Here is a 13304-nt window from a genome sequence, read left to right as displayed (position 1 = left end):
AGTGAAGTCGCACCAAACAGTGAGTTGCAGTGACTGCAATGGCTCCTCTGTGTAGGTGTGTGGATTGTCCTGTGCCCAAATTCAACAGTTATGCATATACTGTCCCATGTAATGAAAAATGCATTTCATCTATCCAGAAGATGTTTTACAGCCATTGTTGATCTTCTGTGACTTTTGTCAAAGCCCACTTTGCAAATTCCTCTCTCTTAGTGGTCACTTGGTAACAGCTGGTGAAGAGATTGAAGCTTGTATGGATACAAGTTTAACACACCATGAAGGATGCAGAATACAGACGTTTTCGCTATGCCTGTGATTCTTGCAGCTTTCCTTTCATTGTTGATTGTGCCACTAGGGCATTCATTTGCAATACCACAATGCTGGTACGGGCTTCGGATAACACAGGTCTGCCAGTGTGAGGGCAATCTGACAAATTTCCAGTTTCCTTGAAATGTTGTATTAGACTGTAGTCTGGCAGAAGTGATAGGACCTCTACCTTTCTTCATTCTTTTCTGCATTCAAAAAACTTTTATAAAGCTTCTGCTACCAATTCCCCACTTACATAAAACAACTTCACTAACAATCCTTATCCACCAATGTAAGCATCACAGCAACAAATTTTTCTTTTCACAAAAATAATTCTGTTCACCCTAATGACTGGGAATTCACATGCATTCATTAGAGTTGTCAGCAATACACCCTGCGTTTTATAGAACTCCCATTTGCAAATGAGGCATGTGGTACAGCGCTCTCTATCAGTGAAAATGCAAACTAATTTTTTTCTCCCTGCCAAATAAAAATTCCTCTCCTTGCGATTCACTTTTGCGCAAACTGCACACTACCAGTACCAGTTTTTCTCAATTATTGAAATATTTTGGGACTTATGGGACACCCTGTATATTCCTTAAGATATTTCACATCATTGTTGTTGGATGATTACTTTATAATAACTAAATAGCTTCACAGTGACTATGCCCTTTGGTCAGGAAAGGTTAGGTTCAACCTAAAGCAAGTTAGAAAAAAATATAGTATAGTTTCTAGAGCTACTACCTAAATTTTACCATAAAAAAAAAAAAAAAAAAAAAAAAAAAAAAAAAAAAAAAAAATGTACTCTCCTAACTCCTAGTTTTCACCACCTCCTTCGGAGTAGTCCCCTTGGGCACGTATACAGTGATCCCAGTGTTTTTTCTATGATTCCCTGCATCTCTAGAAGTCCTCAAAGTGCATGTGTGTTGAACACACTGCCTGCAATTCTGACTTTGGGAACAGGAGAGAGTTGCAGGGGGGGGGAGGACAAGGTCAGGCAAATTGGGAGGGACTATTTGTGTTTTTGGAGCCTAGAGACTGTCAAACAATAAGTGATGTGTTTGTTGGCATGGTGGTGGAGAACTCAGGCATTTTCTTACACCTGTCTGGATGTGTACACTGAATGCACACTCCCTTAGCTACTTCAAACTGCGAGGAGGAATTTCTTGTTGACAATGCTTTGGATGTAAAAAAAAATATTGACCTAACATTGTTGCAAACATGACATGCTATTTTTCAACAGCAGTGAATTTGGCAAACTTCCAATGCAATAACTGCCACTTTGTTTAAAGGTCATAACTGGTGAAAAATTATGGGTTTACAGTTATGATCAGGAGGCAAAACAGCAGTCGTTGCAGTGAAGATGGGATTATCTCTGATTTGATCTTGGCATACCCTGCAGACAGCAACACTATGTTCTTTCTGGTTGTTGCTCAGTAATCTTGGCACAAATTTGCAGCAATACATCATGTTCAAAACATCTAACAAAATGCATTGGAGGGTCTTGTACAATCTCACCTCACCTATAATCTGCAAGGATAATCTCATGCATGTTTGTGACATTTTTGAGTGTTGTGCTTGTTGACAATCATCCAGAATACTTATCATAGTTGACAAATGTTCATCTATCCTTGAAGCATTTGTACAACAAAAAATGTTTTCCCTTGGCTCAAAGCATTATAATCAAACACTTAAGTGTTTGGTGGGTTTCTACAGCAGTTGTTTTTTTGAGGGTGAAGCAAAAGTTGATGCATATTCATTGTTCCTTAAAATGTACCTTTCAGCTGAAAAAGACAATCAGCAAACCACTAAAACATTATGTTACAAAAATGTACATAACCCAAGAATGCAGTCTCTCAGCATGACAGCTGTGGTATACTGATTCACAAAGGATACGGCTCACCCCTTATAATGGTTGAAGCCCATACTACAAGTTCATATGCACTATTCAAATTCCCTGAACCTTTATGTAGCACCTCATATGCCTAATGTGTGAAAAAAAAAAAGTCAAAGCTTTGACTGCCAATCCCAGTTGGCTAAGTTGGTGGGAGAGCACATCTGCTCTCTAACCAGAGTGCAAGTTCTAATCCTGCTGTTGGCATGGATATTTGGGATTGCCTTTAAGGTGGGACATGCATTTTGTTGCCTGTTGTGAGATCACTGCCCCCACTTATTCAAGGCCCAAAAAAGGGACAAGGACTTTAAGTTCCATGTTTTGTCTCTAAAAGGGGAGTTTCCAAACTATGAAAGAAAATAACGTATTAAATAAATAAAAAAAATTTTTAAAAATCCTTAGCCCACCCACGATACTTATGTACTATAGATTTACTCCCCAAAAAACAATCTGTCATGTTCCCTAGGATGTATCTCAACTGGTTTCCACTGCATATTATGGCACAACACCAGAAGTATAAGAAACTCAATATTTATTAGCAATGTATCAACAAGATTCATTTTTCTAGTTGTAACATAACTAGTTGATAAGACTATTCTATTGTTAAATTATAGAATGAAGCTAATAATCTTACCTCTTGTGGCTGTTTTGTAATAATAGGAGCTTTTTCTTCTAATTTATCAAGGCCTTTGCATGCAAGGTCATCTATAATTTGAACTAAAAAAAAAAAAAGACTTCTATAAAAATTAATCTTCTATAATAAATCATTACAGTAAAATTAAGTGCCCAAACTGTTGAAAAGACTACCTAAATGAAACATCACAAATGTGCTTATTTCATATGTAATTACATGTAATCAGTTAAATGGAAAGGTACACCTATCTTAGCACTTTAAATAACTGCTGTACTTTAAATTGTACAGCAGTTATTTAGCTATAATGTGCAAAAATCACTCACAAATTTACACATACGCACAATTTTTGAATTTAAGGAGTTATTTAAAACATTAAATTACAATATAAATCAGAAAATGATTTATATTATATCATAATCATCAAATTCCTGACATCTACCCTCAAGGAGTGTACAGGATATTATGATTGTAATACATGAAAATCATTAATAACTAACATCATTACTAACTTCCTATCAACAATTTTCCTCCAAATCAATCTGTCAAGACTCCTACGTTATCAGATCTTATATTTCTTTCTTCTAATGCACTTTTTACTGTATCAACCCACCTGTATCTTTGTCTTCCTGTGGGTGTTAGCATAACTACGTTAGTAGAACTTTCTGTGGGACTATAGGCACAAATAAGTCTCATTGTCCAGTTCCCCATTCTGATATTTTCCCACATCACTCTACTTGATAGTGCCTGCCATTAAGAAGATCAGCCTCATATTTAGTGTTGAATACTATAGCTACTCCTTTTCCTTGATTGTTATTGACGGAATATAAACTTTTTTATTTATTACTTAGAAAGATGTCACAAGAATCAAGATGCCAGCCTAATCCTGGTAAATGCAACTCATCTTGCCCAACCGAGATCCAAGGCTCAGAAACTGTTTTATATTTTATGTTGTTATTATTTGACACCTCCAGGGAGTCCATTTTATGCCAGCCAGGCGGGTCGAGTGGTTATCGTATCTGCTCTCCAGCTAAAAGGCTGCAGGTTCGAATCCTGCCGTGGGCATGGATGTTTGCGATTGTCCTTTGAAATACTATTGGTGGTGGTTGGCGGTAGATGGTGTTGGTATACTTGCAGTCAGTTGGTGGATTGAGTGGTGGAGACAAAAGTTGTAGAGCAGATGCCCTCCATCGATGAGTATTTGGACTCCCTGGAGGTGTCGAATAATAATAATATTACAATGACAGGACCAATGCCAGGGAAGGCAGAACAGTTATCTTTATAAAATGCAACATTGAACATAGCGAAATTAGAAAAATCCTCAACTGCTAACCATGAGATCACTTATAGTGGACATTCACATAGCCAATGTAGGTAACCTGTAAATCTACTCTGTGTACGGTTACCACTAAACAGCTACTTGAAACCAACTCGGTGAAGATACTAAAAACAAACCGAGCAGTGCTAGTACAGGCGACTTAAACGTAAAACTTGATCATTTCATTGTAACAAGGAACATCACAGTTGTTGGAACTCTAAAATCTACATTATAGCACAACAGAATCTCCTGACATTTTAGATCATATTCTGAAATGTCCCTCAACAACACAGTCTAAATGAGGTAGACAATCTCAGTTCTGACCACAATCTAGTACTACTTCACATAGGTTCAGAACAGGAACGGTAAAATACTCAACGATTTTGCAGCCACAAGAAATATCACAGTTGCGAGACTTCTAGAACACATATTATTACAAGTGTTTGCATGAAGCAATGGCTGACTATATACCTAGAGTCCGAATAAAAAATCAAGTAAGGGTTAAATGGATGAATAACACCATTAAGCTTGAGCTGCAAAAAAAGAAACAAGAAGGGTAATGAGTGTGGTAAGAAAAGCAAAAAAGGATTACGAAAGAACATTGGCCATGCAGTCTAAAGAGAATCCTAAACAGTTTTTTCGATATGTTGCAAGTAAAAGTAAAAACGTATATGGCAGAATGATTTTAAAGAATGCTGATGGTATGGAGGTAACTGAATCAGTTGATATAGTTGAGTTACTGAGTGAGCACTTTGCAAGAATATATCATCCAGGTGGTGACATTGCAGAAATGAATGAACCAGTAATTACACGAGAATTGTGGTGAATGAAGTTGAGGTGAGTAGTCTATTGCATAACCTCAATGTCAATACATCTGTGGGATTGAATGGTATACGAGCTCGTATCATACCAGAAGCAGCTAAAGAATTGTCAGTACCCTTGACCATTTTGCTTAATTTGAGTCTCAGGTCTGGGTTAGTCCCGAGGGAGTGGAAAGAGGGAAATAGTTCCACTGCATAAAGGTGGTTCCAAGACTACTGTTGTAAATTACCGACCGATTAGCATTTCAGGAATCATTGTCAAGGTCTTAGAGAAATTAGTCAAGAAAAGAATACAGGATTGGGTAGATGAAAATGGGATATTGTATGGGGACAATATGGTTTTGTGAAGGGTAGATCATGCCTCAGTAACTTGCTCACGTTTTATAACACAGTGATGGCTGAACTGGATAAGAGTAATGGGTTTACAGTGATTCTACTGGACCTTGCCAAGGCCTTTGACAGGATACCACATGGAACCCTAATCAGTAAACTGGAGCAGATGGGAATGGATATAGGGTTGGTGAGATGGATAGGAGGGTGGTTGATGGAGAAATACCAGAGAGTGGTTTATTCAGGAGTGGACTGCAAAAGACTGCTTGTGACTAGTGGTGTGCTGCAGGGTTCTGTTCTTGGACCACTACTTTTCAATTTGTTCATCAATGATATAGGAAAGGATGAGAGGAAGTGTTCACTTGTTTGCTGATGATGCAAAGCTGGGTAGAGCAATTGTGAGTGCACAGGATGTCAAAATTTTACAGGATGATTTGTATAGTTTGGAGGACTGGGCTAGGAAAAATGGATGTCAATTTAATGTGGCAAAGTGTAAGGTTATGCATTTTGAGGTGAAAAGAATAGCAGGCAGTATATCATATTGGTGGAACCGTACTCCAGGAGATTGATCAGGCCAGAGATTTGGGAGTGTTGGTGGATAGGGAATTGAAATTTAGGGGGAACATTGCAAAAGTGGCTAAATCAGCTCATCAAATCACTTGGTTACTGAAAAATACTTTAACAAGCAGAGACAAACAAGTTATTGTTCCTCTATATCGAGCTCTGATAAGACCCCATCTGGACTACTGTGGCCAGTTATGGGCACCAGGGTTTCTTCATGATGGGGAGGAAGTGGAGAAGATCCAGAGACGAGTGACCAAGATGATAGCAGGTCTGTGGAATGAACCTTATGAGAATAGGTTGAAGATTTGTGGGTTGCAAAAATTGGTTGATAGGCAGAAAAGGGGTGATATGATTGAGACATTCAAATTACTGAAGGGTTACTATAAGATTAATCCAGAAGATATTTTTGAAAATAGGACTGGTGGTGGGAGGACTAGGGGCCATGCATGGAAGCTGGGCAAGAATGTGGTTAACAAGGGTGTTAGAGCTAGGTTTTTTACTTGGAGAGTGGTAAATGAGTGGAATAAGCTTCCAGAGTCGGTGGTGGGTGCTATGACCGTGAATGAGTTCAAGGCAAGGTATGATAGATACTGTGTGAATGTCGAATAGTTGTTCTTGACATGATGATAGGGCCTCCCTCGACGAGTCTGTCGACTCCTTGGAGTTGGCCGGAATAATAATCATCATCATCATCATCAAATTCCTGCCATGTACCCTCAAGGGGTGTACAGGATATGACAGTACTACATGAAAAAATTACATCATTACTAACTTCCTATCTACAATTTTCCTCCAAATCAGTCTGTTACTTGTCAAGACTCCAACATTATCAGATCTTATATTTCTATCGTCTAAGGCACTTTGTACCGTATCAATCCACCTATATCTTGGTCTTCTTCTGGGCCGTTTTCCTGCCAACCTGGCAGAGAACACTTGTTTTGCTAATCTTTCCTCTCCCATTCTATTTAAGTGACCATACCATCTGAGATTAGCTCTGCTAACGCATTCCTGGATGCTGACAATGTCAAGTTCTTTCCTAATATCCTCATTTTTAATATGATATTGCCATTGATGCCATCTGTTCATGCCTCTAATCTTTCTCAGGACTCTCATATCTGCGGTCTCTAGTCTTTGGTCAAGTGTTTTACTTCTGACCCAGCTCTCAGATCCATAAGTTAAAATTGGTTTGAACACAGTCTTGTATACAGCTAATTTAGTGTTCCGACTAATTTCTTTCTTATTCCATATGAATTTATTCAATTGACTTCCCGCCATGCCAGCTTTGCTGATTCTGTTGTCTATTTCTATATTTAGTTTACCATCTTCAGTAAAAACTGTGCCTAAGTAGCTGAAATGTTTTACTTGTTCCACAGGTTCTCCATTCACAACACAGTTGACATTTTCAATGATTCTGCCTATTTTCATTGTCTTTGTCTTTTTATTGCTGACCTTCATACCATATCTATTACAACAGGTATTCAATTTAGTCAGAGAATCTTGCAGACTTGTAGCGGATTTATTTAGAAGTATAACATCATCCGCATAAAGCAAAGAGCTGACATTAACATCTCCAATTTTGATATCGTGGCCGGAATAATAATAATAATAATAATAATAATATTATAGCACAACTCCTGACCATGTGTCAATAATCAACTGGGGGAAATCTACCTAACAAACTCTTATTCATAGGCCTAGTTCCAACTATCAAATCTAAAGAGATGATTAACACTTTAATAAACAGCCTGGAAAAACAGATAACAGCATTCAAATCTGCTACCTCTTCAATACCATGCTAAAACATCAACTACCTTCCAGCAGAAATCAAGAATCTCATCTATGCGAAGTACTGAGCCACCTATTCAGTCTGGTAAGCACTGAGAAACCATGAGAACCAACAATGGGAAATGAAATAAATTAAAGATGCCAAGAAATTATATTCTTGGTTTCATCCTTTACCCAACTAAAAGCAGACAGAGTATGCTCATGAAGTAATTTCATGATTGGGCTACTTGTATATAGAGGCTAATGACTTCACATCAATTGCTTTAGTATCTCATAATACAATGCACATATCCTTCATGGACTTGTATAACACTATGCATTATGGGAAGGATCACTACTTAGACTAGTTTCATCCTTTATTAAGATCTCATCAGTGGAAGTCAGACCCAGAAGTGATACCATGGTTGAAGTAGTCAAAAAGTCACACCTTATTACTAAAATGCTCTGGATCAGAGATAGATGTTGAAAGTTTTTTCACTTGGTTATACTATAAATTAAAGATACAAAGAAATTATATTCCTGGTTTCTTGTATATGAAAATATGACTTTGCATTACTTCACCCTTGGTACCACTTCTGGTCTGGCTCCCACTGATGAGATCTCAAAGGTCGAAACCAGTCAGGGTAGTGGCCCTTTCCTTAATGCACAGTGTTATACATGTTTGTAAAGATATGTGCATTGCATTATGGGATACTAAGGCAATTGATGTGAAGTCATTAGCCTCTATATACGAGTAGCCCAGTCAGGAAATTACCTCATGCACAAACTTTATCTGCTTGTACTTGGATAAAGGATAAAAACAAGAAAATAATTTCTTTGAGAATAAAATTTGGCATCTTTAATTTATAGTACAACCAAGTGAAAAAGCTTTCAAACAATGTCAAATGAAACTGCTGTCCCTAAACAGAGGATCGTTTGCTATGGAAGATGACAAAGGCTATCAGAACAGACAGCAAACTCCTCCCACTAATCCATGGTGAAACAGGTTTGGTCTATCACAACACAGAGAAAGCAGAAGCCTTCACTGATAATTTAGAAAATAATGCAGCCCAAACTATATGCATGCAGACCTAGATTTCATCAGGAAAGTTCATGCCACCATACACTGCATGCTGGAACAAACAAATATCCTCAATGACATCCAATGAAATATGAGATATCGTCAAGAAACTAAAGAACAGGAAAGCACTGGGCTCAGACAGGATTTCCAACAAGGTCATCAAACAACTATTTCACAAAGCCATTATGCACCTTGAGTTATGCTAAGATTTCACTACTTTCACCACAGTGGAAAGAAGCTGACAATCTTAATCCTGAAACCAGAGAAAGCAAAGCAGTTCCCTCAGAATTACAACACAATCAGCCTACTCTCCTGCTCAGAAAGAATGCTGAATAAGTAATACTGACAAGATTGAAAGACAAAAGAAAAAACCTCATACTTGATGAGCAGTTTGGCTTTCACAAGAATCACTCCACTGCACGCCAAAATCGGGAGAGTCGTTGGGACACATCACTGTGGGATACAGTTGGAAACAGCACACCAGTGCAGTCTTTCTTGACTTTGCAAAGGCATTTGACAAGATCTGGCATAAAAGGCTAACTCTATCAACTAATCAAATGTCAAACTACCATTAGGCCAGTTCCTATCTTTAAGATCAGACACTTAGTGTGCAACTACAGGGAATCGGATCATCCAAATGTAGGAATTTCCCCAGGGTTCCTTATTGACAACTTTACGCTTTGCCATCTATATGGCTGACATCCCTTGCAGGGCCACCACAACAGTGGCTTTATATGCAGACAACACCACAATACTGGCATGATCCATAAGGTCAAGATTGGTAACCAAAAAGCTGCAGACTGCTCTCTTAGAATTAGAGCAGTAGTTCAGGAGATGGTCCATCAATGTCAACACACAGGTCACTGTCTCAGGAGGAAATGGGTACACCCAAAGGGCAACAAAATCATGCTTGACATCCCCTGGCAGTTGTTGCCAATTACTTAAGGATACAGTAGACAAAGGACTCAGCTTTGTCTAGCTGTATCTTGCTCAAAAGCAATAGGACAACTTTACCTATAACTGAACTGACACAGTCAGCATGGCATGAAATCAAGCTGCTCCTATATAAAACAATGATCAGATCTATACTGATGTACGGATTACCAAACTGGGTACTCACGGCAGACTAATGTCAAAGAAATGCAAACCATACAAAACAAGTGTACCTGCATGGTGTTCAATGCTCTCTGGTTCATGAGAAATGCACAGCTTCACAGAAAAGCCAATATACCAGATATTGCAACCTTCCTATGTAAAATGGCCACAAACTTTTTTTGCAAATACAGATACATTCTAACCCATTAATCTTCCAGCAGTGAGCTGGAAGATTAATGGGTTAGAATGTTATTTGAAGGGTTAGAATGTTATAAAAATATCATAATGGGTTAGAATGTTAACTGAAGATTAATATTCCAGCAGCGAGCTGGAAGATTAATCTTCAAGACACAAAACGCCCCAAAACTGCAGGTAAGTATGAAATACATTACTAATCAACCCAAAATGGGGGAAGCCAATTGCTCACCAAACAATATATATAGAATTGTGGAATGTTGTTGAAAGAAATTAAAATAATATGCCAAGAACTAACAACACTATAGAAGGGTTCCACAATGCAATGCAAAGCTCCATAACAAACATGCATCCAAGTATCTGGAAATTCATAGCTAACTTGATGAGGAAAGAGAGTTTAGCAAAGAAGAAAAAGTGTGATGCAGATCGAGGAGACATAGCAGAAATGAAGAAAAAGTATAACAATATGCAAGACTTCAGCAACAAGTGTATCAATACAATCCATAGCAAAAAGTTAATTATTTATTCAGCATCACTTTTAATTTGCATAATTTTTACATGACTTCATTATGTTATATATCACTGACATTCACCTTAATAAAAGATTTGCCTTTTTAATGATTTTATAATACCCTTTATCATCCATTGATTATTTAAAAACATTATGGCAAAATGTCTTATGATGAACTTTCCTAGGAACCAGAACCCACATTCTCATTCCCATCTCTATAATAATAACTAAATCAACTTCACAGCTGTCGAGTAAAGCTGCATCCTCTATGACTGTATATAATTGTACAAGTAGGACAAAACAATTTGCAAAATAAAATTTTAAATAAGAATACGGATACTACACAGTTTCAGATTATTTAAGTAAAATGATAATTGCCTGATATCTGCTGGCTGATTACTTTTATTATTATTTTTTTTTTTTATGTCGAGCAAATATACGAGAGGTTCATTAATCAACCTATAGTATGCTAGTACTGTATATGAGTTATGAAAGGAGAAACTTGTTTACACTTGATTTAAAAGACTGTATATTGCTAATTAGTAAACAAAGAGCCATATGCTTCATTTCGACAAAGTAAAATTGCATAGGAAAAGTGGTTATTAAAGATCCAACATTATTTCAAAGCTGAATGTTTGCGGAAACTTATGAAAGTTTCATAAAATTTGACCTGAGAGCTTAGGAGAATACAATCCTCAGCAGAATACAATCTCTTATAAGCTCTCAGCTCACATTTTACTAAACTTTTATAAGTCTCTACAAACATTCGACCTATATATATTGTATTCCTTGGGAAACACATGAGGGGGAAGATTGTTCCCCAATAAGAATGAAGGAGGAGGAAAAGAAACTTGTTCTGTGGGTTTCTAGGTGTACTGTGAAGGGATGTTGGGCAGCAGCTGCACATGTTCTAAGTTCCAATGGAGAGAGAAAGAGAAGGAGAATTCTTAGAATTAGTGAGGGAATTACTGATGCTATTTCAGATGAACATTCGCCATGGAAATATTTATAGAATACACACCCTACAGAAACCAAATGCCTGTGTGAAAGTGGGAGGAGTAAGTTGGTAAGAAATGGGTTATTAATCGAATTGTCCTCTGTATTGGAAGAAGCATTTTGAGGGAGCTCTTAGGGACCCCATCCTAAATGGGAGAGTAGTATTTAGTAGCAGAGTGTATTTGCGATTTGTATAAGGTTAATAGTTGCTCAGAGATAAAGCAACGTCTTGAGAGAAAGAGAATTCCTAGTTTTTTGGAAGCTGAGGAAATAGTTGCAATATGTTTATGTCTAGAGAGGCTTGATGTCAGGGTGATTCCAAGAAGAGAAATCTCATCTTGTTTAGAAATTTGAATGTTGTCAAAAGTAATACTGGGAGAAAATGGTTCTTCTTTGTGAGAAATAAGACAGAACTGCTAGCGATGAAATGGACGAGGTTATCTGGACCCTATTGGAGGATCAGAATTGAGGACAGTAGTATTTGATGTTCTATAGGTTGAGGTGATTTGAGTAGAGTATGATGTATCAATGTAACTATTTGGTTGGGGGTCAATTGAAGTAAGTCACTGATATATATAGAAGGAAGAGAGCTGCTGAGAGAACAGAACTTTGTAGAACTCAGCATTGGTTTAATAATGAGAGGATAAGGAACCATCCACCATCACAGTGTGCATCCAGACAGAAAGCTGGCAATCCAACTGCAGAAGAAGCCCTGGAACAGACCAAATAATGGGAGTCTGTTTAGTAGGCCTTTGTGCCAGTTTTGGAGATAAAGTGCAACCACTTGAGATTCAACTTCTGCATGGCATGTGTTCAGAGACAGGTGATATATGCAAATAGGTTTCCTGTTGATCGGCAGCAACAGATTCCATACTGGTGGTAGTTTATTAGCTGGGTGCCTTTGAGGTAGTGCAGGAGTTGGGTATTGATGGTTCTCTCCATTACTTTAGACAGGACTGGGTATGATAGGGATGGGAATAGTGTTGAGCAAAAGTTACAACCAATTGCTTTGGCATGAGACCAAAAGGCTTTTTGGTTTCTTCATCGCCTTCACATAATTTGGTAAGATAGTTTTCCCATTCTCTTCCTTTAACATTTATACATTCACAATTTCCTTATTTTTGATTTCTGATCATTCTTCATATTTGTTTCTCAGCTCCATAAAAAGGGATAACGAGTGACAGTTGCCACTCAAGTGATGAGTGACAACATGGATTTCAAGACTGACTCAGTCAGTACCTGATGAGATGATGCCCTTCAGTTGGAACGATCTCAGTTCAAATCCCATCTGTAATGAGAAGAATATCAGGGATTTTCAAATTAATGAGAGTAAGTCAGTCTCATACAGAGATGACAAGGTTTCTCCCCCCCCCTTTTTAAAAACTTGGTTTTCCATCCTGAAAAACACGAAACCAGCCAACAGAAAACACACAAAATGCAAATGAGATGAACTGCCCTATCATAAGCAATAAGTTGGTTTTAAGAAGACAAGTTACTTGGCTATGAAAAAATGACTGAGACTAACATGAAAGGAAAGATGGGAATATGGATTGCGCCACTCTCAATCTATAGCTGATCCAGCCTACACTACCAATCTTTGGACTCAAGCCAGTGGAAATGTTTGAGAACTCACATAGTTGCTTTTGACATTTCTAAACACATTTGCCTGGGTTTGGAATAGACACTTGCTCAACAAGCTACCACCCTATGACCTGCCTTCTACCTTTTACAAATGGATGTCATCTTCTTCTTACTACATATCACGGTAGACTGGTTTCTCTCTTGAGATTTCTCTACCAAT

The 13304-nt window shown here is 37.8% G+C and overlaps 1 protein-coding gene across 5 annotated transcripts in view; it reads right to left on the bottom strand.

The window, feature by feature from the left end:
• LOC150099675 (perilipin-2-like) overlaps positions 1-13304 on the bottom strand; it is a 144943-nt gene that overhangs the window by 98012 nt on the left and 33627 nt on the right. For all 5 annotated transcript variants that reach the window (XM_090403669.1, XM_090403670.1, XM_090403667.1 and 2 more), the window contains exon 3: positions 2832-2914. In XM_090403669.1, the coding sequence (XP_090259795.1) occupies positions 2832-2914 (83 nt within the window). The remainder of the gene's footprint in view (positions 1-2831; positions 2915-13304) is intronic.

Source organism: Typopeltis vanoorti, chromosome 14 (assembly GCF_054136105.1).
Source record: "Typopeltis vanoorti isolate ZY-2024b chromosome 14, IOZ_Tvanoo_1.0, whole genome shotgun sequence".
Taxonomy (NCBI): Eukaryota; Metazoa; Arthropoda; class Arachnida; order Uropygi; family Thelyphonidae; genus Typopeltis; species Typopeltis vanoorti.
Note: the sequence above shows the minus strand (reverse complement) of the source record. Positions and strands in the feature narration are given on the sequence as shown.